The 25,302-nt window shown below is 42.7% G+C and overlaps 1 protein-coding gene across 3 annotated transcripts; it reads left to right on the top strand.

Annotated features, from left to right (window-relative positions):
• KCNG1 (potassium voltage-gated channel modifier subfamily G member 1) lies at positions 1-25,302 on the top strand. Of its 3 annotated transcripts, none has more exons than XM_089513810.1 (3): positions 1-91; positions 18,026-18,840; positions 23,703-25,302. In XM_089513810.1, the coding sequence occupies exons 2-3, from the start codon at positions 18,082-18,084 to the stop codon at positions 24,471-24,473; spliced, it is 1,530 nt and encodes a 509-aa protein (XP_089369936.1). In that variant the 5' UTR covers positions 1-91; positions 18,026-18,081; the 3' UTR covers positions 24,474-25,302. The 3 variants fall into 3 exon arrangements, with proteins under 3 accessions (XP_089369936.1, XP_089369937.1, XP_089369938.1); XM_089513811.1 differs by lacking the exon at positions 1-91 and adding an exon at positions 678-1,880; XM_089513812.1 differs by lacking the exon at positions 1-91 and adding an exon at positions 16,299-16,355.

Here is a 25,302-nt window from a genome sequence, read left to right on the forward strand (position 1 = left end):
CTCCTCTTCCCAAAAGGGACTCCGAAGGAACAGGAGCCTCCCTCGCTCGCCCCGGCGCTTCCCTCGTCCGACGCCCAGCTCCTCTGGCCAAGTAAGTCTCTCGCTCTCCTCATCCTCGGTCTTCCCTTTCTCTCTTCTTCTCTTCGGAGGGCTCTGGCGTGCTATGGAATTCTGGGAATTGTCTGGGTTTGGCACGGCTTTCTCTGCCCCCCCCCATGCTGTGGAATTATGGGAATGGTCCGATTTGGCACGGCGATCGCAACCACGGCTGCCATGCTGTGGAATTCTGGGAGCAGCCGTTGGTTGGGGCACCAGGCGAGAGCGCTCTCACTGCCCCGGCTCAATGCGAGGGGAAGCCAGGTGTGCTGCTCCCAACCTCCCGACCAACGACCATTCCCAGAATTCCATAGCACGGAGCCGTGGCCGCGAAAAGCCGAGCCAAACCGGATTAGTTCCGGAGTTTGGAGGCAGCCCTGGGAGCGGATCTAATCGTGACCCCGGAGCTCTCCGGCCGAGAAGGCGAGCTCTCCCCGGAAAGGGCGCTTCTCCCCTGGCCTTCCCTCCTCCTGGCCTCCAGCCGGGGCAGGGAGGGAAAGCGGCCTCCGAGGGGCGCCCCGAGGGGCTTCCGCAGCCCTTTCCCTCCCTTTCGGACACGGCTTCGGGCGGGAGCCTTTCCGGCTCAAGGCGACTCTCTCCCAGGGGGTTACCAATGCCATCCTCTGGGGTTGAGAGAGTGTGCCTCGCCCAGGGTCGCCCAGTGGGCTTCTGGATTCGAACCTGGCTCTTCAGAGTGGCTCAAACAACCACTACCCCGCGCTGCCACGATGGAGGGAGAGTGCGCCCTTGCCCCGCTGGCTTCTTGGGGCCCTCCTCCTCCTCCTCCCTTTCTGCCTCAGCGCCTGGCGGCTGGGTGCTTCCAGGGCTTTTAAACAGCTCCAGATTTTAGTCCAAACTTCAAAGGAATGGTAGAGTTGGAAGAGAGCCCAAGGGCCATCCAGTCCAAGGCCTGCCATGCAGGAACTCTCACTCAAAGCACCCCAAGGTAGGTACAGCAGGCCTTAAAATCATGGCATTCCAAGATATAGCCGTCTTAGTCTGTAGAATCGGTACATAGAGAGATCCTGTAGCACCTTTGAGACTGACTGAAAGAAAGAAATTGGGAGCATGAGCTTTCCTAGACTACAGCCTCCTTCCTCAGATGCGTTTGCTGGAGACATTAACATCACTGCCTTAAAGGGACTCCAACCCCCAGCCATGCAGAAAGACACTGCTGACAGGCTGCTTTATTTCGAGGGTTGCAGGCTGTTCTGCAAGTAGAGGGAATGTGTGTGTTGTGTGTTTTCTCTTTGAAAGCCTCCAAAGGAGAAAACCTCGCCACTATTCCTCTGTCAAAGAGCGCTTACCTTTAGGACATTCTTCCCAGCGTTGAGGTGGAAACCCTTTTCCTCTAGTGTGCCTCCGTTGCTCTGGGTCCTAGTCTCTGTAGCAGCAAACAAGCTTGCTCCATCCTCAAGAGGACATCCCTTCACATATTGGACCACGGCAGTGGCAAACCCCCTCTGAAGAAACTTGCCAAGAAAACCCTGTCAGAGGGTCACCTTAAGTCAGAACAACAACAACAACAACAACAACAAACTTAAGTCAGAAATGACTTGGAAGCACACAACAACAACAACAAACAACAACATGTCCCCCTTAACCTCCTCGTCCCCCAGGCTAGAGATGCCCTGCTCCCTAAACCTCTCCTCATAGGGCATGGCTTCTTCCATGTTCAGTGTAAACCTGGTGCAGAGAAACCGTCCTGTTGGCAGGACTCTGGAAGGAATTGTGTGGTGTCATTACAGTTGCGGTTACAGATGCCGTTGTTGTGTCCAAATACAGTAAGTATGCCTAGAATTGTAGCTTTGATTTTCACACTACTCATCCCTTTTGCTTTTTGCACTCTGTAGCAGCTACAAGATGTTTGGCTGCGTTCACACGGCAGGAATAATCTGGTTTGACACCACTTTAACTGCCGTGTTTCAATGCAGTGTGAATGCAGCCTTTGTCTTAACAGGACTCCAATGTCAAAAGTGGATGGGTCTCACTGTTGGAGCAGGGGCACTTTGGAGAAAGCAAATAGTAATGCTGGCATTTACCTTAACTGGCTGGACTGCATGTATAGTAAGACTCCAAAGTCCCCTTTATTTTCTCATTGCTTAAACTAACAAAATTGCCTTGCTCTGCTTTGCTTGACAAGGGATAAGGACCTTTTGAATCCACTGAACTATTGTCCCATTTGCCTGCTTTTAGCGCGGTCCTGCATTATTTTCTCTCAGTTGCTTTAACTATGATTGATTGACCGCTATATAACTTAGTGACACACTTGACATCTCACTGACATCCGTTCTTGCTCCTCTGGTATCTTGTTGCTTCTTTAGTTGACTGTTTTCTCTCAGTTTGAGGAGTATGGTGCATTGAAGGGAGTTTTCACCTTCCTCCAATTGTCCTTTACCTGAAAAGTGGGGTGAATTTATTTGTTCAGTACTAACACTTTATTCTTGTCAATGTTTACTGTTTGTTGTGGTTTCATGGCTTATTTTCATCATGGTTGCATTTCAGTCCTCTCTGTTGGGTGCAGTATGTGTTGCAATAAGTATGCGCTTGAGTTGTTTCTCTTTAGCTGTTTAAGAGCGTGATAACAACTTTTTGCAGAATGTGCCACATTAGTAAACTGGTAAATACTAAAACAATTAGTATTAGTTTACTAAATTAGTAAATTAGTCTGTAGGGCATACATATGTCCATATATGCTACGCACACCCTTTCTTGTGTGTACACATATCCATAATTGCCACATGCATATAACATGTATGTTACTGTTGATCTGTCTATTATACACACGCCCCTTTTTGGCACTGTTGTGAGAATTGGTGTAGTAGTTTGATTGTTGGACTGTGATTCTGGATACCAGGGTTTAATTCTCCACTCGGCCATGAAACCCAGTGGGTGTCATGAAGTTGAAGGCTTTCATGGCTGGCATCCATAGTTTTTTGTGAGTTTTTTGGGCTACGTGACCATGTTCTACAAGAGTTTATTCCTGATGTTTCGCCAGCAACGGTGGTTGGCATCTTCAGAGAATGCTGGCACTCTCTTCCATGTCAGTATTCTCTGAAGATGCCAGCTACAGTTGCTGGCAAAACATCAGGAATAAACTCTTTTAGAACATGGCCACATAGCCCAAAAAAACCCCACAAAAACCACTGGGTGGCCTTGGGCAAGTCACATGCTCTCAGCCTCAGGGCAGGGCAATGGCAAACCTCCTCTGAACAAATGTTGCCAAGAAAGCCCTATGACAGAGTCGCTTTTAATGGATCACCACTAATCGAAAAGAACTTAAAGGCACACAAAACATACACACACACACACACAGATCTCCTTTACTTACAGAACAGTCTATAACTGTGGTAATAAAGTAGCATTCTTATGAGATCACTTCTGCATAGTCATACAGACTGTAATAGACTTTCTCTGCAAAGCCAAAACTTAGAGCGATATTGAATTGATTTCCCCCCCCAGGTATGTAATCATTCAGCTGTGGTTAACGGCTGCAGTGTGCAATAATGAACCCTCCCTTTTTTTTTCACGATATGCCAATAATCTCATTTCCTTGTGGCTCCCTGTTCTGTTTTACAAGGCAGGGCAAAAGTTTTGAGGTGACCTTGTCAGTACACAGAATTTAATCTGCCAAATCAGAACTTTAAAGATGGCTATGGGAAGAGGAGGGAAGAGTGATGTTTAAGGTGTCCTTCAGCTAGCGAAGAGGAGTGTGTTGAACATTTAGCCCCTGTTGATTTAAAAAAAACATCCTAGCAAACATACCTAGGTCAGCAGGGCTACATAAGAAGAGCCCAAAGAATCAGATCAAAAGGTTTTTTGTGGGGTTTTCGGGCTATGAGGCTGTGTTCTGGAAAAATTTATTCCTGACCTTTCTCCTGCATCTGTAACTGGCATCTTCAGAGAATGGTGGCATGGGTGGAAGATGCCAGCCACAGATGCAGGAGAAAGGTCAGGAATAAATTCTTCCAGAGCACAGCCACATAGCCTGAAAACCCCACAAAAAATTATGGATTATGGCTATGAAAGCCTTCACAGATCAGATCAAAATTGTGTCTGGAGAAGCACCCTTTGTCCCCTGTGGCCAGTTACATCCTTCCAGGAGACTTACACACAGACCTTGCCTCTGGCTCCCCTGAATATTGCCTGTGGAACTTAGAGGTTGCAATTAGGTATGGTAGCCATCAGTAGACTTTTCCTCTGAAAAGGTCAGTCAGTGACAGAAGAACTGTAGGGTGCCTGGTGGTAATGCCTTCTTTGAGAAAGGCCACTGATTATGTTGGTACTTCTACTGCAGAGGGAAAATAATAAGTATGGAGGAGTTCCACCACATCAGGAGTCTGTGCATACTTTTGTACAGCTTACTCTGCTGAGCACGACAGCTTATAGTACATTATTATCGTTTTCATCCAGGGAACAGCTCTAAGATTGCCTGTACCACAAAATGGTACCAAGCCCTTTTTCACAGGATCTCTGATTACATCAGAGATGCATTGCAGAATTCAAAATGCTGCAGAGGAAATTTGGAAATGGTGGGGGGAGAACTGAAATTTTAACACTAAAGTTGCTGCTCTCTTTCCTGCTCTCATAAGGGCAAGTTTCTGTGATCTGTTTAGCCTGATGATATCTTCCTAAATTCTTGCAGATAGGAAACCAGTCATATAACTTCCTAAATTTGAGTTTGTGCAAACTGATTCAGAGGTAAATTTAATTGCATTCATTGGGCGTTATTCCCAAATGTGTGTGCATACATTTTATCCTTTCTTATTATTTCTTAGCTCAGCAGCTCTTAATGTGGTTTCTATATGCTTTCATTTCCCCCTCATATGTATTCCAAAGGAAAACACACAGCAGCACTGTTGAATAAGAAAACTATTCAGTGATATTTTTCCTCAGTTAAACCAGTAGTTATTATAAATCAGCCTCCTCTAAGCAAGTTCCCTCCAGATGTGCTGGATAGAAACTCTCATCACCTGGTCTAGTATGGCCATTCTGGCTGGGGATGATGGGAAATGCAGTGTAATATATCTGGAGGACATTGGGTTGGGGAAGGATGTTACGTATTATTTTTTATTTATTAGTCCATTACTACATTTATAATTGGTCTTTCTGCTCAAAACAGCAGAAAGGTCTCTCTCTTACTTTATGATGACAGAAACTCTGTTTTGGCCAAATCTGAAGAATGGTTTCACTTCTCTTTCTGTACTGCAAGTACTGTAGTTCCTGAAGTTATATACCCCTGCTCCCATGTGGGACTCATTTCTTCACATCCATATTTCTTTCAGCTCCCTTACACATACTGACTGTTTCTTTATTTTCAAAGATTAATTTTTATGTCACAAATTTGCACCTTTTCTTGTTTTTCTCAGCTTAGGTTTGTCCAACCAGGATCCAGAACAAACCTTGGAAAGACAGTAGTGTTCCACACCTCCCCTTGGATTAAATTGCTAATACCGACAATAGCTTTGCAATGGAGCCAGGATTTGGAAGGAAACTGAGATGACAAGTTATCTGGTTGATGTTATTTCCTTTCAGCCAACCTAAATAGGAATTCCAGAGGCTGGTGGGCTAGAATGTCAGTGCTCTGACTAGCTCTTTTTCCTCTTCACCCTGTAAGGCAGAATCGTACAAAAAAAGCAAATAGATTTCACTTTAATTCCCAGAAAGAGATCCTGGAAAACATTTCTCCAAATCCTCCAAAGGAGAATTCCAATTATTTATTTGGTTGGTTGGTTGGTTGGTTGGTTGGTTGGTTGGTTGGTTGGTTGGTTTCTATCTTTTTCTTTCTCTCCAGACTGAGACAGAAGGTGTTTAACACAATCAACTAAAAAGAAAGATAAGGATAAAAGCTAATAAAACCCAATGAATTGAATGATCATATTAAAGTACAGTGAAATTGGAAGCAATTAAAAGTACAGCAATAAAGAAAGTAAAGCACCCAGTTTTGGAAACCCCTTTTTGTCCAGCAGCTGATCAGTTGTCAATAGCTCCCTTGGAAGATGTAGTCCTTTCACACTATACAGTGACCCATTGGTATCCACTGGGGTTTGGCTCCAGGACCTCCTGTGGATACTAAAATCCGTGAATGCTCAAGTCCCACTATATACAATTGTGTAGCAAAATGGTATCCCTTATATAAAATAACAAAATCCAGGTTTGCATTTTGGAATTTTTATCTTTTGGGACTATTTTCAAGCTGTGGATAGTTGAATCTGTCGATAAGGAATCTGTAGATATGGCAGGCCAACTGTACAGTTATAATGCTGTGACTCCACTTTAACTGTCTTAGTACCAACCTTTGGAATCTTGAGATTACAAGTTGAGTCTCCCTTTTCCAAAATGCTTGGGACAGGAAGTGTTTTGGATTTTGGATATTTTTTAGATTTTGAAATATTTGCTAGCCACCCGCTTCTGCCTTGTGCAGAAGCAATGGTGGTGGTGGCTTGAAGGCAGAAGTGGGTGGCTAGAGAGCTCCCCTGAGATCTCTTGTATGGTAATCAGGTTCCTTACTGTATATAAAATAAAATGATTACTGTTTGGGAGCTCACAGGGGATCCCTCCAGCCACTTGCTTCTGTCTTCGATGGTCCTGGTTTTTCATTAGTAGGGCAGAAGTGGGTGTTAAATATTCCAAAATCAGTTCCCTTATATAAAATGGTGTAGTATTTGTAGGCTGCAGAGAGAGGCAGTTGGAGAGAGCACCTTGGAATTTGGGCCGCCCATCAGTTTGGAAGCTGCCACTGCTGCCAAGACCGCTCTTCCTGAGTCCCATCACCTGCCAGTTTGTATCACTTGCCTTTTCCCACTGCCACCCAGTCATCAGAAAGTTCACTGTGTTTATCATTTTTTAAAAAAGCAAGTTTTTGAAATCTCATGTATCTCCCTCTACAGCCTACAAATACTGCACTGTTTTGTTTTATATAAGGGACCTGATTACTGTACAGGAGATCTCAGGGGAGCCCTCCAGACATCTTCTTCCTCCTCCTTCTATCTCCATTTCCACATCCCTCTCCAGCCTTGCAAATTGTAGTTCCAAAAGTTTTGATTTTGGAGCATTTTGGATTTTGGATAGGAGAGACTGAACCTGTAGTTAAACTTAGGGCCTTGGACAGGAACTTAGGGCCTGGACAGATGGGCATTTTGCGCCAGCCTCAGCCCAAACTAGGAGTGCATGGGGGCTGAGAGTTTACACACACAGCAACCCTACCGCACACCCTGGCCACCCTCATTGCACATGCCCTTCCATATGGAGTGCATGATGATGATGTCTGTGCAGCGCAGCACCCAAACAGTACCACACGGACGTCATCAATGCACACAAGTGCGCCAATGGCACCCCTCGCATAGCCTAAAAAACCCCCACTGGTAGCGGATTCTTTTTAGGCCTCCTGGAGACGGTGGCATTTGGTTGCCACAGTCTCCATCCAGCTCTGAAAGGGGCCGCATCTCACTGCCCCTTTCTGCCAGTTTGTCTAGCCCCTTAGATTTCTTAACCAGAGAGCTCTAATATCAAACTGCAGCTCTAAGATTCCACTGAATGTTGCATTACAGTTAAACTGAAATCATTTGTGAAGTGTGAAAAGGCCCTGATATTTGCCTGCCTGTGGAAGGACTACAAGGAAAGGTCCCCATAAACTTTCCTGGGAAAGAAGTATACATCAAAACTTCAAAGATACACACATATTGAATATCCCTTATCCAAAATGCTTGGGACTAGTATTCTGTATTTGGTGTTTTTATTGTTGTTTTGGATTCTGGAATACCTGTATTTGCATAGAGAGAGAGAGAAAGAGAATGAGGCTGGAAGAAGAGAGAGAGAACGGACCTGTGAAATGGCAGAAGGCCTGAATTTCTACCATTTCACAGATTCTCACATCCAGACATGTGTCTCTCCAGCCTTTCAGATACAGTACAAGTGTGTAATATGCTACTAGTGTACTAGGTCAAAAAGTTTTGTTTTTGAAGTACTTCAGATTTCAGAAATACTCGACCTGTATATACGTTACTGGCAAAAGAAAGAATTGCATCAGTACCGGTGTTCTCTGATTATCAGAATACAACCTGTTGTTTCACATCTTGTGTTCCTTCACAGTGGCCAAAAGTCTCGGGATTTGGCAGTAGATGAACTTACCAGTTTTTTTAAAAACAATATACCCATGCAATGTTCCTCCTGTTCTAGTGTTTTTCTCATGGATTTCTGATAGTAGCTGTAATTATTTATTCCCATGATAGGGTTTTTTGTGGGGTGTAGGGTTCTGTCCTTGGAGTTTCTGATATAGGCTGAGGTAGATGGCATTCATCTGTCTTGGTTCCTTCTGCTGTATTTTTGGATGGTCCCACTGATAATGTGTTGAATGGGGTTGTGACCTTTGCCTCAAGAGATTTTCTGCTCTCCACTTCCCTCCATTACATTTCCAGTTATGAAATCGAACATTTCCACTCCACTGTGCTGTGCTGCATTAATAGTAAGACCTTTATATTTTCCCTCATCTTGTTTCCCTATATCTTGCACTATAGCATTCCATCTCTTTTGCAAAAACATTTTTAAAAAATTGAGACAAGGAAGGTTGATGCTGAAGGAGGACCATTTAGATGCAGGTGTTGAAGTTAGAGAGGAGATGATGGGGATGGAAAGAAACCAGCCTACATCACAGCTTAACCACACCTCAGGTGGGAGAAAAGAGTGGACAAAAAGAAGCATGCAGATCAGACGTAGCTCTAAAATCCACTTTGTTGTTATGTGCCTTCAAGTCATTTTGACTTATGGAGACCCTAAGGCAAACCTATCATAGGGTTTTGTAGGCAAGATTTGTTCAGATTAGATTTCTGTTGTCGAGACACATGTATTTATAGCACGAAATAGGTCCTGGGGCAGTGTTTCAGGAGTTAAATTACTTTCCCAGGAAGGAAGAATGGAATGAGTCCTCAAACCAAAAGAGTTTCATTCTCAGAAGGAAACTCCCTTTGTCTGCAGTATACAAACAATCACCAGGTCCATCATCCATCATCATTGGTGAAGAGATTACCGTAAATACTCGACTATAAATTGAGAAATTTATGCCCCAAAATGGACTCCAAAATCATGGGTTGACTTATATATGGGGCAGTAAGTGAATACTGCTTATAAAGTTCCTAAAAGAAGTGCCCACCCTTCGTAGCCAGGGATCTTTAAACAGCTCCCTGTTTGAGTCCCCGTGCACACTCTCCTCTTTGTGTGAGTGTGTCTCTTATCCCTCAGCCTTCTCTCGCAGCCAGATCTAACAAACAGCTGGTGAGACAAGGGAGATAAGGAGGTGAGGGGGAGAGAGAGAGAGAGTTTGCCAGCCTGTTTGAATCCTCTCTCTGTGTGTGTTATCCCTCAGCCTTCCTTCATAGCCAGCTAATAAACAGCTGCTGAGACGAGGGAGAGAGAGTGTGTGTTTGCCTCCCTGTTTGAGTCCCTGTGTGCTCTCCTGTCTTTCTCCATGTGCCTTATCACTCAGCCTTCCTTCGTAAGCAAAGCTAACAAACAGCTGGTGAGGCAAGGGAGAGAGACAGAGAGAGAGTATGCTGAGGCTTGTACCCCATTTTGCAAGAGGTGACTGGGGGCTGGGTCCTGGGGTAACAGATGTTAATGTGTGAGTCTATTACAGACCCACAAGCCTTAGAAACACTGGGGGTGAAGGGAAGAAAGAGAGAGAAGTTTGCACTCAGTTTTGCAAGCCAAGAGCTTTGGAAATCCTGGGGGTGAAGGGGAAGAGGGAGAGAGAGAGAGAGGTCTGTACCCATTTTGCAAGCCATGAGCCTTCGAAATCCTAGTGGTAAAGGGAGGGGGGAGAGAGAGAGTATGTGCCAAGGTTTATTTTCCCATTTTCCATGCCAAGACTGTGACCCTTGGGAGAAGTCCAGAGAGGGAGAAGTAGGGACGGAGGTGGTGGTTTGTTTCCCCCTTTAGATCTTTTGTAATATGCCCCAGTGTTTGACCCTTGACTTAACCACAGGTCATATCAAAATCCATGGTTTTGGCCCCAAGAACTGTCCTAGTCTTATACATGAGGCCAACCTATACACAAGTATATATGGTATGCTGGTTCCAATCTTGGGCAATCCCATCATGGCTAAGTAGCTTGGCTTCCCCCATGCTGAGCCATCCAGATTTCCTAATACAATGCACCTGTGTCATATGTGAGCGCATTATACGCTGAAAGCAGTGCTGGAAGAAGTGGCGCTATGCGCCAGAAGAAACAATACTTGTAATGGGGCTCAAGCATACACACAATTTCTTTTACACGGGGGGGGGGGTCTGGAACGGATCCCCCGCATAAAAGAAGGACGCACTGTATTATATGACTGATTTCCTGTTCTGGAAACCTGCCTGTAACCTCCCTTTTTGATATTAATTTGATATGAATTGACAACAGGTGACTGGGGGCTGGTCCTGGGGTAACAGATATTAATGTGTGAGTCTACTATAGACCCACAAGTCAGACTGAGAAATTAAATTGTGTCTTTCTAGAACATACTTGGATGAAAGAATAGAGGGCATGCTTATGAAATTTGCACATGGCACCAAATTAAGAAAAGTAGCTAATACCCCAGAATCAAATTTCAAAGTGACTTTAATAGATTAGAAAGCTTGGCCAAAACTAACAAAATGAATTTTAGCAGAGAGAAATTTAAGGTATTACAGTGCGCCTGCTTCATACGCGGCTTCCAGCATATGCTGAAAGCCATGCCGTAAAGACTTCACCCGCACTCTGGAAGAAGCAATGGGGTGTGCACCACAGGAACAAGCCCCATTATTTCTAAAGGGGCTTGAATTTTCACATTTTTTCCCTTACGCAGCGGGGTCCGGAACGGATCCCCATGTAAGGGAAGGGTCAACTGTACTACATTTACAGGGAGGAAAATGAAATGAAATACACAGATATAGGATCGGGGACACCTGGCTTGATAACACCATATGTGAATGAGATCTAGGAGTCTTAGTAGAACAGAAATTGAATATGAGTCAAGAGTGTGATGCAGCAGCTAAAAAAAGCCAATGTGATTCTAGGCTGTATCAATACTAATACCACTCTATTCTTTTTTTTTCTCCTTTTTCCTATTCTATTCTGATTTGACCAGGCTTCACCTGGAAAACTGTGTCCAGTTAGAGGCAGTACAATTCATATCTAGAGTAAGGCAACAAAAATGGTGGAAGTTCTGGAAACCGTGCCCTGTGTGGAGCAGCTTAGGGAGCTGGGTATGTTTAGCCTGGACAGAAGAGAAGGTTAAGAGGTGATATGACAGCCCTGTTTAAATATTTGAAGGGATGGCATATTGAGGATGGAACAAGTTTGTTCCCTGCAGCTCAAAGAATAGGACCGGGACCAGTGGATTCAAACTATAGGAAAGGAGATTCCATCTAAACATTAGGAAGAACTTCCTGACACTTTTTGACAGTGAAATATGCTTCCTCAGAGAGTGGTGAAGTCTCCCTCTTTGGAGGTTTTTAAACAGAGGCTGGATGACCATTTATTGAAAGTGGTTTTATTGTGTATTCCTGCATGGCAGGGGATTGGACTGGATAGTCCTTGAAGTCTCTTCCAGCTGTATGAGTCTAATAACTCCCTGCTTAGAAACCTCTGTATATTAACATCCTTCTTAGTGCTTCACCATCTGTGGGCAATGTTATTCAGTGTGGCCTAGGGTTTTCAGTGTCAGACTATGGAGTTTATCACACGGGGCACTTACCTCTGTCCAAACGTTGCTGAAATGTTACCCAAATGTTTCAGGAGCACCAGAGGTGGGATCATTTATTAACGAAAGATCCCGTTAATAAAAATGGCTTTTCTGAGGCTTCCCCGCAAACGCTTCCATGACAGAAGGAAAGCAAAAAGCCTCTATGACATTTCAGAAGTGCGATGGATGATCCCACCTCCGGCGCTTCTGAAACATTTTGGTAACACTTCAGCAACATTTGGGCAGCGGTAAGTGCCCCGTGTGATAAACTCCTATGACTCTGAAGACCAGGGTTCAATTCCCAGCTCAGCCATGAAACCCAATGGGTGTCCTTGGTCCCATCACATGCTCTCAGTTTTAGGAAAGGGCAATGGCAAACCTCCTCTGAACAAATCTTGCCAAGAAAACTCCATGATAGGTCCACCTTAGGGTCTCTATAAATCAGAAGTGACTTGAAGGCACACAACAGCAACAAATTACAGTGGGAGGTGGCATGAGGCTCAACAGTAGTGGCTTTGCTTAAACCAACAAGTTTATTTTTAGCTGAGGTGAGATTTGACCCAATGACTTCCTAGGTCACAAATTTAATCATTTACACAGTGCCATTTCTCAAGGCCAAGAGCTTTTGTCAAGAAAAATGTCCAGCAAGTCTGTCAATATCAGTGTTAAGATGATAATCTGGAGTGGTTTAAGTATTTGTGAATGCTGTGGGAGTATATGAAGCTCTGTCAAGGGTGGGCAACTGTCATGGGACCAGGAACAGTTTTTCAGGTTAAGTGTTCAAGGGCTACATCCCAGCACATGGTGAAGTTAGGTTGATATGTACGTGTAACAGATTTCTCTCTGGCAGCACCCCAACTATTGAACTCCCTACCAGAGGAATTTGTGCTGGCTCCATTTATTTTCAGTTTCTGGCATGTGGCTAAAACAGTGCTCTTCTGTGTAGCCTCCAGTGCTTGAAATTGCTCTTTTTTAACTGTTTTAAAATTTCATTTTAGGACTGTTTTATGTTGCTTTTAAACATTTTTAGAGAATATTTTAATGTGCATTTTATTATGCACACACACAGAGAGAGAGAGAGAGAGAGAGAGTTATAAATACTTGTATTGTTTTAATTGCTTTTATATGTGACTAGGAGGCAATAGCAATTACTTAAATAAAACAAATGCAAATACATTTTTATTTTTGTATTTGGGATTTTCAAAGGGGGTTAAAATTTAAAGATACAAAATTTTAAAATAGACTTAAAATTAGCTGAAAAAATTTAGAAATTAATTCTTCCTTAAATATTACAACACTTATTGAAATTCCTTCTATACATTTATAATAATAGTTAGTAGAAATTAGCAACACATTCTCTGTACTTTATTAATTATTATTAACTTTTTATTTATGTATTAATGAACCATAAATTACTTAAATCAACTTCAATATCATATTGACTATTGATATAAAGGCCTAAAGACACTAAAGACACCAGATTCTATCTGATCTTGGAACCTGGGCAGGGTCAGCCCTGGTTAGTACTTGGCCCTGGCTGCCAACAAATACCAGGTGCTGTAAGCTATATTTCAGAGGAAAGCTCTGGTAAAACCACCTCAGCTCTGAGTATTCCTTGCCTAAGAAAAAACTATGAAATTCATGGGGTTGCTGTAAGTCAACAGGTGACTTAAATGTATACACATACATTGATATTGAACTAAAAGAAAATAAACTGACGTTGATATTGACTATTGCACATATAATTTTGTCCCCATTTTGTCACCAAATTTTACTTCCTTTTCCATCTTCCTTCCTTCTCTCTGTTGCCATCCATAGTCTCTAAATTAGATAGTAAGCTACTTGGAGCTGCTTGCCTTTTTGAAATAATAATGTGCAATACTGCGACAAAACAGCTAATGCAGATGTAGGCTGCATCAACAGGTATTCATATCGCAGAAAATTCTCCTCTGGTCAGTCCATATCTGGAGTAGTGTGCTGAGCTGGTGATGGACACAGTAATAACAAGATAATGACAAACTGGAATGTGTCCAGAGGAAAATATGACAAAAATGATATATGCTGGGAAGTGACAGAGATGATGACAGCAAACCTGAAGACCAAGATTATGAGGGGCTTTTCCCCCCTCAATATTCGGGTGTAATTGAGTTCGCTATATTTGGCCTGTAGAAAAGAAGATTGTGATATGATAGCCATCTTCAAATATATGAAGGGCTGTCACATAGTTGATGAAACAAAATTGTTTTCTTTTGTTCGAGATGGTAATTAACCAACAACTTCAAATGGCATGAATATTAAGAAGAGCTGCCTTGGTCAGAATACAAGGAAGAGACCAAACTCAACTTTGTGAGAGGTTTTAAAGCAGAGATCGGATGGTCAACAATCAGAGATAGCCTGGCAGAGATTTCTGTATTAGATGTTTGACTAAATGACTGGATCACCTGGCAAAGTGAGAACTAGTAGAGCAGATATTTCCTTTACCTGGTAGTTACTCACAATTTCTCATTAGTCTCAAATACTGTATATGGCTCCATTCTTGCTGCCCCTGCCCCGCACCAGGCATTCTTGATTCATTATGTTTAAATGGCATTTAAATAGAACACTTGCTGTTTGTGAGAGAAGGCCTCCAACATAAAAAGGTCATATCCAAGCTGGAGGCAACTCTTTCCATTACAGGTTCTCCCACACTGCAGCTGCTGGGTCTCCTTCCAGAATTATCAGTGGGGCTGTTGCAGTTAATGTGAATTGGTGGGAAATATGCAAACATGGATGACTGGAAATATAATTTTATTTATTGCCTAATTGTTATGCAGTGTTTCCCAATTATGTTAGAGAATATAAAACAAGTAGAAATGAATAGATTGAAAAAACTTAAATTCCTTTTATGTTGTCCTACAAACATAATTAAGACAATGCAAAACATTTTTTATACAATGCAAAACTGAAAATAGTAATTAAGAGCTCAGACACAACACTTGTAGTGTGAAGGCAGATTTATTGGGAAGCTGTTTGTTTCTTCAAATGTCTATTTAACAAAGGTGGGGTTATTCATTTCCTTCAGGCATGAGTTCCAGAAATCCTGTCTCTGGCATCCTTCTGTCTGAACTAGGCATGATGGAGCTTTGCATGTGTCTTCTCTCCCTCTGGGGCCAGGACCAAATCAGATGAACGAAGTTTACAAATTGTTAATTAGATTGGTCCGTGCTTACAGTCTAAAGACACAACACACAAGGAAAGGGGATGGCAGTGTGGAAGGGAATTAAGTTCAGCAGCAACTGCCTCTTACTCTCTCCCTCCAAGGCCAGGACATTGCCAAGTGGAATGGAGGGAGGTCCTCTTCTTGTCTCCTGAGGCCAGGGTGATGGCAGTTGGAATGGAGGTGGGGCTTTTCTTTTGCCTCTGGCTCCTGGTTGGGGGTGGATTGTGTCATCAGCCTCACAAGAATGACCATTCTCAGTAAGTGTCAACCACTCATTCTTTGTGAGACTGAAAACACAATCCACAACACATAGGATGTAGCCAAGCAACCAAATCTCAGGGAGGATCTAAAAACCTGTTGATTCACAACAGCCTGGAAGACTGTCCTCCCAAAGGCTGCTTGACTAGATCTGAATTGTCTATAATTTATAGGGCTTCACAAAAGTTGATGGTTCCTTCCAGCCTGCAACTTTACATACATCTTCTATGGAAGCTGCTACTCAATAGGCTGTTGTTGTTGTAATTGATCAGGTAAAATGAGACCAAACATGATTTGGCCTTGGAATTTGGTTGCACCTAGACAAAATCTTTAGACATCCACTACTGCATCGCTACTGCTTTGTGCTAGTCACTATCTTAGCATGAAGCTTGCACAGTGTGGCTCCCAGATACCCTGCCCCTTCCACCTTTCTTGGTTGCCATGAAATGACTACAGAGCCTCATATGTTATTATTATTAACCTTTATAAAGCGCTGTAAATTTACACAGTGCTGTACATACAGTCTTTTTAATTAGACAGTTCCCTGCCCTCAGGCTTACAATCTAAAATGACACCTGTCATGGCCAGCCAAGATGAGCTCTCGGAGGATGAGGAGGAGGATGAGCCTCCTCCAGAGCAAGGGCTGATTGAGGCTACGCCAGGTGTTAGTTCTACTCTGCCAGGTCCCACCTGTGCTTCCCCAGCCCCAGAGCAGGAGGTCCAACCAGGCCTCCTATGGTGCCACAGCCTAGTGGTGACTCTGGAGACGAGGCTTGCTTGCAGGTGCCTTCTTATCAAGAGAGAAGGGCCGAGAGTGCTTGCAGGCGCAGATCCAGGAGGATTGCAGAAAGACAATTAGCAAACCAGCCTCAGGTGGCTCGAGGGAGAGTTCCCCTGATTTAAGTGGGAGAGAGGCTTGAGTGTGTGGCTAGAGTTTATTGCATGAGCCCTTGGTGTGATTGCTGTCGCTCTAGCTCCTGACATCTTGCTACCTTGTTATCTTGACCTCGGACTGGACCTTCGTTATCTCTTGGCTGTTGTGACCTCGGACTGCTTTGACCACGCTACTTTCTGGCTTCCTGACTTCGGCTCGTCTTTCGGTACGTTTGACATCGGCTTGCTTCCTCGGCCTGCTCTTAGACTGCTTCTTCACAAGGTTTGTTTTGCTTGCACGTGTTGGCTGAAGGCTTGGTTATCAGCATAAGTCAGAGATTGCTGGCAGCAATCCCGGACAACACCACACAAAAGGAGAAGGGAGTAGTGGTGGGGAAGGGGATGAGGTCCAGCAGTTCCTCTCTACCTCCAAGGCCTGGACCAAGGCAGGTGGACTGGAGGGAGGGCTTGGGTTCATAATGGATGGTTAATCTTCATCCAGGGGGCAAGCGACAATTAAGCAAGGCCTGGGAACGCTTCTCTGAACAGGATGGTCTTCAACTCCATTTTGAAGCTGGTTAAAGAAGTGATAGCTCTTGTTCGCGGGGGGAAGAAGGTTCCAGAAGTGAGGGGCAGCGAGTGAAAGGGGGCAAATCCGAGATGGGACAGAGGAAATCCTGGCCTGGGACAGCAGACCTTGACTATCAGAACGGAGTGCCCGAGTGGGAAGATGAGGAGAAAGAAGGTCTGATAAGTAAGGAGGGGCCAACCCATGGAGGGCTTTAAACGTGGACAGCAGGAGCTTATACTGAATGCGGAAAGGGAGGAGGAGCCAGTGAAAGGATGCCAACACAGGAGAGATATGGTCAGAGCGGTGGGCAGATGTGATAATGCGTGCAGCTGAATGCTGGACAGAAATTAAAGGACGGAGGTGAGAAAGAGGAAGCCCTGCCAGAAGGATGTTACAGTAATCAAGTCGTGAGATCACTAAGGCATGGACCAGGATCTTGGCAGTAGAGGCGGAGAGAAATGTTCGGATTTTGACAATATTGTACAAAAGGAATCTACAAGCCTTGGCTGTGGTCTGGATCTGAGGGGTACACGACAGAGAAGAATCAAAGATAAAACCAAGACTGCGGGCTTGCTGGACTGGTTGAATAGAAGTGTTGTTCACAGAGACAGAAAAGGAGTGTGGAAGGGTGGACTTAGGAGGAAAGACAAGAAGCTCTGTCTTGGACATGTTGAGCTTCAAACGCCGATGGTGCATCCACTGCGAGACAGCTGTGAGACAAGACGAAACTTGCTGTTCAAGCCTTGTAGAAGGCTTCCTTTGGTAACTGCAAATAGTAACAGATGAGTTGTGTGCTTTTAGAATTCCTCTCTCCTCCTTGTGCTATCAGTTGTCAAATGCCTTCTATTTTCCCAGATATTATCCCATAATGAGATTTTGACATTGCTTCATGTCCTTGCACATGCCCGTGTATCCTCTTTTTTTGTTCCATACTTTATTGGATACAAATGAAACTTTCTTTTTTATTATTATTAAAAGTATGTCTTAATTGTTTTTCTGCCTAAGTAATATATGATACAATCAATGCATATAGTGATTAGCAATTTTGTTTGTATATCAATAATTTTATTAGCAATAAAGCTGTCAAAATATTTATGTATTTTTTATAGATAGCAGTTCAGCCATTGCCAAACAAAATTGCTTACTAGCTTGCTAACATTGTGTGTGTGTGTGTGTGTGTGTATGCACGTGCATGCGCATGTGTGTTTAAATACAATTTTTCCATCAAAAATAGATTAAAGTGATTACTTTTAAGGTAATTTTTTTCTCATGGATGAAAGAAAATTCAAAAACTGTGACCCTAAAATCTTTTTTTCCCCTTTGCAGTTGCAGAAATCTATATCTGGGGCACCCCAGTGATGTGAAATAACTTGGTGATCAAGATGACGCTTTTACCAGGAGAAAACTCAGACTATGACTACAGCGCCTTGAGCTGTGCTTCGGATGCTTCCTTCAACCACCCTTTCTTTGCTGAAACAGAAACTCTCAAAGGTGTCTTTTACCAAAGAGCCAAACTCATTCACCCTGGGAAAGACCTCTATGAATGCGTTCACCCAGAAGACCGGAAGCATCATATCATCATCAATGTGGGAGGCTTTAAGTACTTGCTGCCATGGACCACTCTCGATGAATTCCCCATGACCCGCTTAGGACAGTTAAAATTTTGTAACAACTTTGATGACATCCTCAATATTTGTGATGATTATGATGTTACCTGCAATGAGTTCTTTTTTGACCGGAACCCAGGGGCATTTAGGACCATTTTGACTTTCCTGCGGGCAGGGAAGCTTCGACTCTTGAGAGAGATGTGTGCTCTTTCATTTCAAGAGGAGCTGCTTTACTGGGGCATTGAGGAAGACAACCTGGAGTGGTGCTGCAAAAGAAGGTATCTGCAGAAGATGGAGGAATTTGCTGAACTGAATGAAACGGAGGATGAATTTGTCGATAGTGAAAACCAGTGTGATGCTGTGGCAGAGACCAAAGCTGGTCTTTGCATGAAAAAGCTACAAGACATGGTGGAGAGGCCTCAATCTGGGATTCCCGGGAAAGTGTTTGCCTGTTTATCAGTGCTCTTTGTGACTATCACTGCAGTCAACCTGTCTATCAGTACCATGCCTGGCTTAAGAGAGGAAGAGGAGAGAGTAAGTTGACCTTAAGAGAGGGCAACATAATACTGTACAGCAGGGTTGTGCATAGTCTGTTACCTGTGGGGAATGAAAATCAGTTTCTACCATTTGGAGCAGAAGCATTTGAAAAGGGGAAGATTTTTGGTTTGATACTAAAAGACTAGCAATTTTCAGGTCATCAATGCGCCATAAAAGACTAATGTAATTAAATGATGCACAGAAGATTTTAAAAATTATGCTTGGGAAATCATTTGCAAGGCTCTTCTCTAGTAACAAATAAATAGAGCCTCTTCTGATTTTAATTTGAACAGATTTTCCTGTCCTGGGAACCTTCCACATACATGTGACTAATAAGCCCCATCATCCCCATACAGCATGCCCAGTGATGGGAGCTATAGTTTAATGGGGGGAGACTGAGGCAAGGGACAGACTGCCCGAAAAGGGCTGCCTGCCGGTGGCCTAATTTCCTCCAGAGGGAAGCCGCAGCTGCCAAACTCTGCAGCTTCCCTCTGGAGGAAAAAGAACCCAGAAAAACTGGGTTCTTTTTGCGCCACAGAGTCAATGTAACGAGTGTGCCACTGGTGCACTTGTTACATAAATGTCGTGCAGCACCATGGGGATGCCGTAACAATGGCATAACAATGGTGTATATGGGGCGCCGCCATTGTTATGGCACCGTTCCGTGTTAGGGTTAGGGTCTGTGCGGTTGCTGCGCAGCCCCTAACTCTAAAATCGGCGCCAGCATGGTGCTTCATGCCCGTTTATATTGGGCTAGAGTTGGGGAAGGTGAAATAGTATTTTCAAGGTATGGAAAGATTGAAATTTTCTACACTTTGGTTCTTGATTTCCTACTGGCTTCAAAGGGGCTGCAACTAAACCTCACTTACATCCCACTGCTTTTTGCCCCACATGGAAGGGCCAGTTTTCACTTTTTTGTAGAGTACTACCTTTGGCTTCTCAGATGTATTGATATAAATGGTGTTTGGTTTTTAGAATGGAACCTGACTCTTTCCAAAGACAGAATGGAGGTGGAAACTGCCTCTCCTTTCTCCCCAAAGGTGTAAGTTTCAAGAAGTTATGAAACCATGGGAGGGCACATTTTTTCAGGAATTTTCAGTAAAAAAGATAACTTTTTTAAAAAAAAATTGAAAATGTACTATTAAACTGTACTATATTGAAAGTCACATTGTTACTTCAGGAACTTAAAATTCACTATATATATCCTTGACATAGAATTATCATATTTAATATATGAAAAGTACAGCTTATTGAAAATATAATTACAAATTGAGCTTACTTTTTAATTTCTTTTTCTACAAATGTAACTACAAGGTCCTGAATTTAAGGAACACTTAATCTATAAGGAGCCTCTTTAGTTTTTCCAATTTGAGGAGCAGACCAAAGAAAGGCAATCAAAACAAAACATTGATACTAGTAAAACAGAGAACTTGTTTTCACTAGTTCTCCATGAGTCAAGCAGACATAATATACTATACTCATTTCCATAAAATGAACCAAGAAAAGAAAACCAACACCAGGAATTATAGTGATCTCAAATTATATACAGGTTGAGTCTCCCTTATTCAGAATTCCTAAGTCTGAATTACTCCAAAATCCAAAATTGTCCATATGGAAGGCTGAGATAGTGACACCTTTGCTTTCTGATGGTTCAGTGTACACAACCTTTGTTTTATGCAGAAAATTATTTTAAATGTTGTGTATAAAATTACTTTCAGGCTATGTGTATAAGGTTTATATGAAATATAAATGAATATCATATTTAGACTTGGGTGCCATGTCCAAGATATTGTTATAGAATATTGATTATTGATTATCTTAAAACGAGAATTTTAACCAGAAATCAGCAGGGAGACCAAGGAGTCGATTGGAAAGGAAACATAGGCAGGTTACAGACCGCCATTTCGGGTGTCCTCAGGACGTCCCAGTTTGAAAAAGGGGCGTAACAAATGGCGGCGGCCGCCATTTTGACGTAGTGGACGCTCTGCGTCCGCATGTCGCACCCCAGAAGTGACACTGCGAGTGCACCGCGGCATCTCTTCTGGGGCCCAGAAAGGAGTGCGATTTTTGCGCTCCTTCTGTGCAGCGTCCGGGAGCTGCGTGGTTTGGACGCTGCGGCTCCCGGACGCTACACCCGGCGGCGGCAGACCGCCGATCCTTGGCAGTCTGTAACGCCCCATAGTTTATTTAGCGGCAGCATTGTTCCCAGAGGAAATTCATATTCCAAATTCTGGGACCACAATTCTAAAAATAACCAGGTTTTTATAGTATTTTGAACAAAGGAAACTAGAAATCACATTTTCATTGGTTACATTAAATTAAACATCTACACCCCTGTATATTCATTGGATATCCTAGCATACATCTCTATCCCATGTCAATCAGTCTTTTATCTATATGTTTTGTTTCGCTGTCCTTAAACTGTTTATGCAGTACTTCCTTTTATTTGGGTTAAAATTTTAAGTTAGAAGCCATTTCCAAATTGTTTACATTTCAAAGCAGAGAATTTGACATGACCTGAATCCTTCATCCTGACAAACTTTGCCCTCAATTCATTTCAGTATTAAAATTTTCAACTCCTGAGCATAAATAAAATTCTAAATTTTAACTACTCTACCACAATGTATCATTATGTATATGCAATTATTCTAAAATGTGACAAAATCTGAAATCCAAAACACTTCTGGTCTCAAGCATTTTGAATAAGGGAGACTCAACCTATATAGTGCTACATAAAGGTCTTCCTCTTAGGCTGCATCCACACTGCAGAAATAATGCAGTTTGGTACCACTTTAGCTGGCATGAGTCAGTGCTATGGAATTCTCGGAATTGTAGTTTTGTGAGACATTTGGCTTACTCCACTAGAGTGCTGGTGCCACAAGAAGTTACAGTTCACAGAATTCCATAACATTGAGCCACGGTAGTTAAAGTGGTGTTCACCTGGCTTATTTTGCAGTGCAGATGCAGCCTTTCATAGGTTTTAGAAATGACCTTGGAACAATAAATCTATGAACATCTAGTATTAAACTTTTTATTCATCATTGAAAAAGAAATTTTTCCGCCATCCATTTCTTCCCATTTTTTTGATGGGAAAAAACTTTGCAGGAGGGGGCAGAAAAAAAATATTGTTTTCTGATTCCCTCCCCCCCTATTTTTCCAGGTCTTCACATTTCTGTTTCTCCCCCAGTGCACCCAAACCAAAGGACTAGGGGCAATAGAAGCCCTTGACAGCAAATGTTAGTTGTGACTAAGGCTACACGCCAATATACCCACAAAGAAAATTGTAGCCAAAAAACTAGAATCACTTGTTGAATGATAGGTCAACACACAGGTAAATCCAATATAGGACTACTCTATCCAAGGCTAACCAGAAGATTTAGGTCAAAGTGCAGTTTATTTGTTGTTGCTGGGGGAGCACTGTTTCCCATTTCCCCCTATCCCACATTCACTCCTGAAGACACACATGTACAATCCCTGGATTGAACATGGACTTCCTTCCCTCACTTCAATTCTTCCTCCATGGGTTTAGATGAACCACTTGCCTTAACTGTCTTACATTTTCTCTACATGGTTTAATTGACATTTTAAAAACTGCTCCAAAAAACTGGTGGGAGAGAGAAACTTGATGACCAGTAGAACGACCATCAAGCATTTCTGCATAGCTTTGGTTGCAAACTGGAAGAACAATTTTCACCTGCAGTAGTACTGAAGAGAATATTGTTTTGTGCCCACATGAAAGAGATGTTTCCACAATAGACTTACACACACACACCTAACTATATAGCCAAACCCTACTGCAGCCTTTCTCAATTCGATGTACTCCAGATGACTATAACGATCATCATGCCAACCAGAACTGGAAGTATTTGGGAAAGGAAGAGAGTTGTCCAGAATATCCAGAAAGCCAGTTTGAGGTGGGTTGTCCTACTGAAAGCAGTGGGACATTGAATCTGTGTATACTATTAACAGTTCAGTACTTGTTTAACTGTCATGGTTTTGTTCTGTGGAACACAGGGATTTATAGTTAGATGAAGTATTTAGAATCCTTTGCAAGGTATTTCTAGTGCTTTAATTTGGGAGAGTAGAACTGCAAGTCTCATGATTCCCTAGGATGGAGCCATGACATTTAAAGTGGCACGAACCTGCTGTAGTGTAAATATACAAATAGTTACAATTAACTTGAGTCTAATAGAATTAATAGTATGAAGAACAGCTCCCTGGTTTATGTACTAAACCACCAAGCTGCCTGATCCCTACACTAGACATATAAAATATTATTGAAATGCCCACATTTGTCTAAGCATCTGTGAGTCTGGGACCAATCACTTCTGATTATCCTTTATCTCAATTACACATGAGCAGTATTTTTTATTTATTTGAGTATTTGTTTCTGAGTTTCAGGTTCTCGCATATTGCTTTTCTGATTCTTTTGAGTGACATCTCCCCTTTTATGCTCTAGCAGTGGCTATTAACTATTAACTGATACTGGACAGCAAGTCCCATTAGTCTTGTCCATGGTGAGCAATTATGGGAGTTGCAGTCCCATAATATTTGGAGAGCCACATATTCCCTTTCTCTGTATGAAATGGAAATTCTCTCATCTGAAGCATCCTTATTATGAACACTGAGTCTGGGAATAGGAATAGTCAATAACTTTCATGTCCATTCTGACTTTTGGGCTTCTCAGGACCTCTGAGAAATAGGAATGATGAACTAAAAGGCACTGACCCAGCTGGATTTTTTTTTATTTTATTTTATTTATTTATTTATTTATTTATTTTGTTCTCAGTGAAATTTTGCTGTAATATGTGTTAAACTGACTTCATGAGCTCATACACTATCCTTCTCTCTTACTCCAGGGTGAATGTTCTCAGATGTGCTACAACATTTTCATAGTGGAATCAGTCTGCGTAGGGTGGTTTTCTTTGGAGTTCATTTTAAGGTTTATTCAGGCACCCAGCAAATTTGTGTTTCTGAGGAATCCATTGACCCTGATTGATATAGTTGCCATCCTGCCCTATTACATCACTCTGTTACTAGACACTGCTTCAGTGGGTAGTAATAAAAAGCCAAGCTCTGGCAACATCTACCTGGACAAGGTAGGCTTGGTGCTTCGCATACTCCGTGCCTTGAGGATTCTCTACGTCATGCGGCTTGCCAGACACTCGCTAGGCCTGCAGACTTTAGGGCTCACTGCTCGGAGGTGCACCCGTGAGTTTGGACTCTTGCTTTTGTTCCTTTGTGTAGCCATTGCACTGTTTGCACCCCTCCTGTATGTGATTGAAAATGAGATGGCCGGTTCCCAGGAGTTCACCAGCATCCCTGCTTCCTATTGGTGGGCTGTAATCACCATGACAACAGTGGGCTACGGTGATATGGTACCTAGAAGCATCCCAGGACAAGTGGTGGCACTGAGCAGCATCCTGAGTGGCATCCTTCTCATGGCCTTTCCTGTCACATCCATCTTCCACACGTTTTCTCGCTCATACATTGAACTGAAGCAGGAGCAGGAAAGAATTATGTACAGGAGAGCACAGTTCTTAATGAAAACCAAGTCACAATTAAGTAACGCCTCACAAGGGAGTGCCATATTTCCGAGTAACTCTTCAGAGACCAGGGAACACGAGTGACAAGTTTCCATGTCTGCCTTTGCTGCGCAAATAGTAACAGATTTCATCTTGGCATTCACTCCTGGGAGATACATTGTACAAATGACATGCAAAGGGCTTTTAGCCATTATGCCAGCTGGCAGATTATTTATCATGATGCATATTAGCATTAATTTTAGGGGTGGGGGTTCGGATCCTTGCTTTCGAGCAGACTGTGCAATCTAGGTACAAGATCATGAAGTGAGATTTAAAAACAAAAACAAAGCAAGTATCATTAACCAAAAGGAGGAGAACTGTATGAAATTACATACTGGGCACAGTCAGCTGTTGCCATTTGTTACAGAAAGAGGCAACCCATTTTCCAAGAAAACAACTGCGAATGTCAACATTTTGATCATTCATTTCCTTGACCTTTTGTTGTTTATTTATATCAATACTTGTGAACTGTATCATCCCAGAGAGATACATTAATCCTTGTGTACATAACTCCAGTGTTCATACTGGAGTTAACTGTGCAGAGAAGTGCATTGTTTTACTTTATTGTTAACTGTTTCTTTAGAATAAAGAAACTTCCTTGTCAATCTCTCTCCAAGCTGCTAACCTACTCACAATCAAAGGTATAGAACTCCAAGCAGCTTTAGCAGGAACTTGGAAGTGTAACATTTGGGGACTATGACAGCCAAATCCCAATGGCCATGCTGGCTGGAGAATTTGCATAGTTCCCCAAAAATAACTTTTACAAGGTCTGGCTTGGATCATTTTCTGGGCTGGATAAGCAATAGTACCTTTTCCCTTCTTATGAGCCATAATTTAAATAACAGAATTGCTTGATTCTAAAGCAGCCTTTTAA

This window comes from Sceloporus occidentalis, unplaced genomic scaffold (assembly GCF_023333645.1).
Source record: "Sceloporus occidentalis isolate IW3139 unplaced genomic scaffold, rSceOcc1.0.p SCAF_3, whole genome shotgun sequence".
NCBI lineage: Eukaryota > Metazoa > Chordata > Lepidosauria > Squamata > Phrynosomatidae > Sceloporus > Sceloporus occidentalis.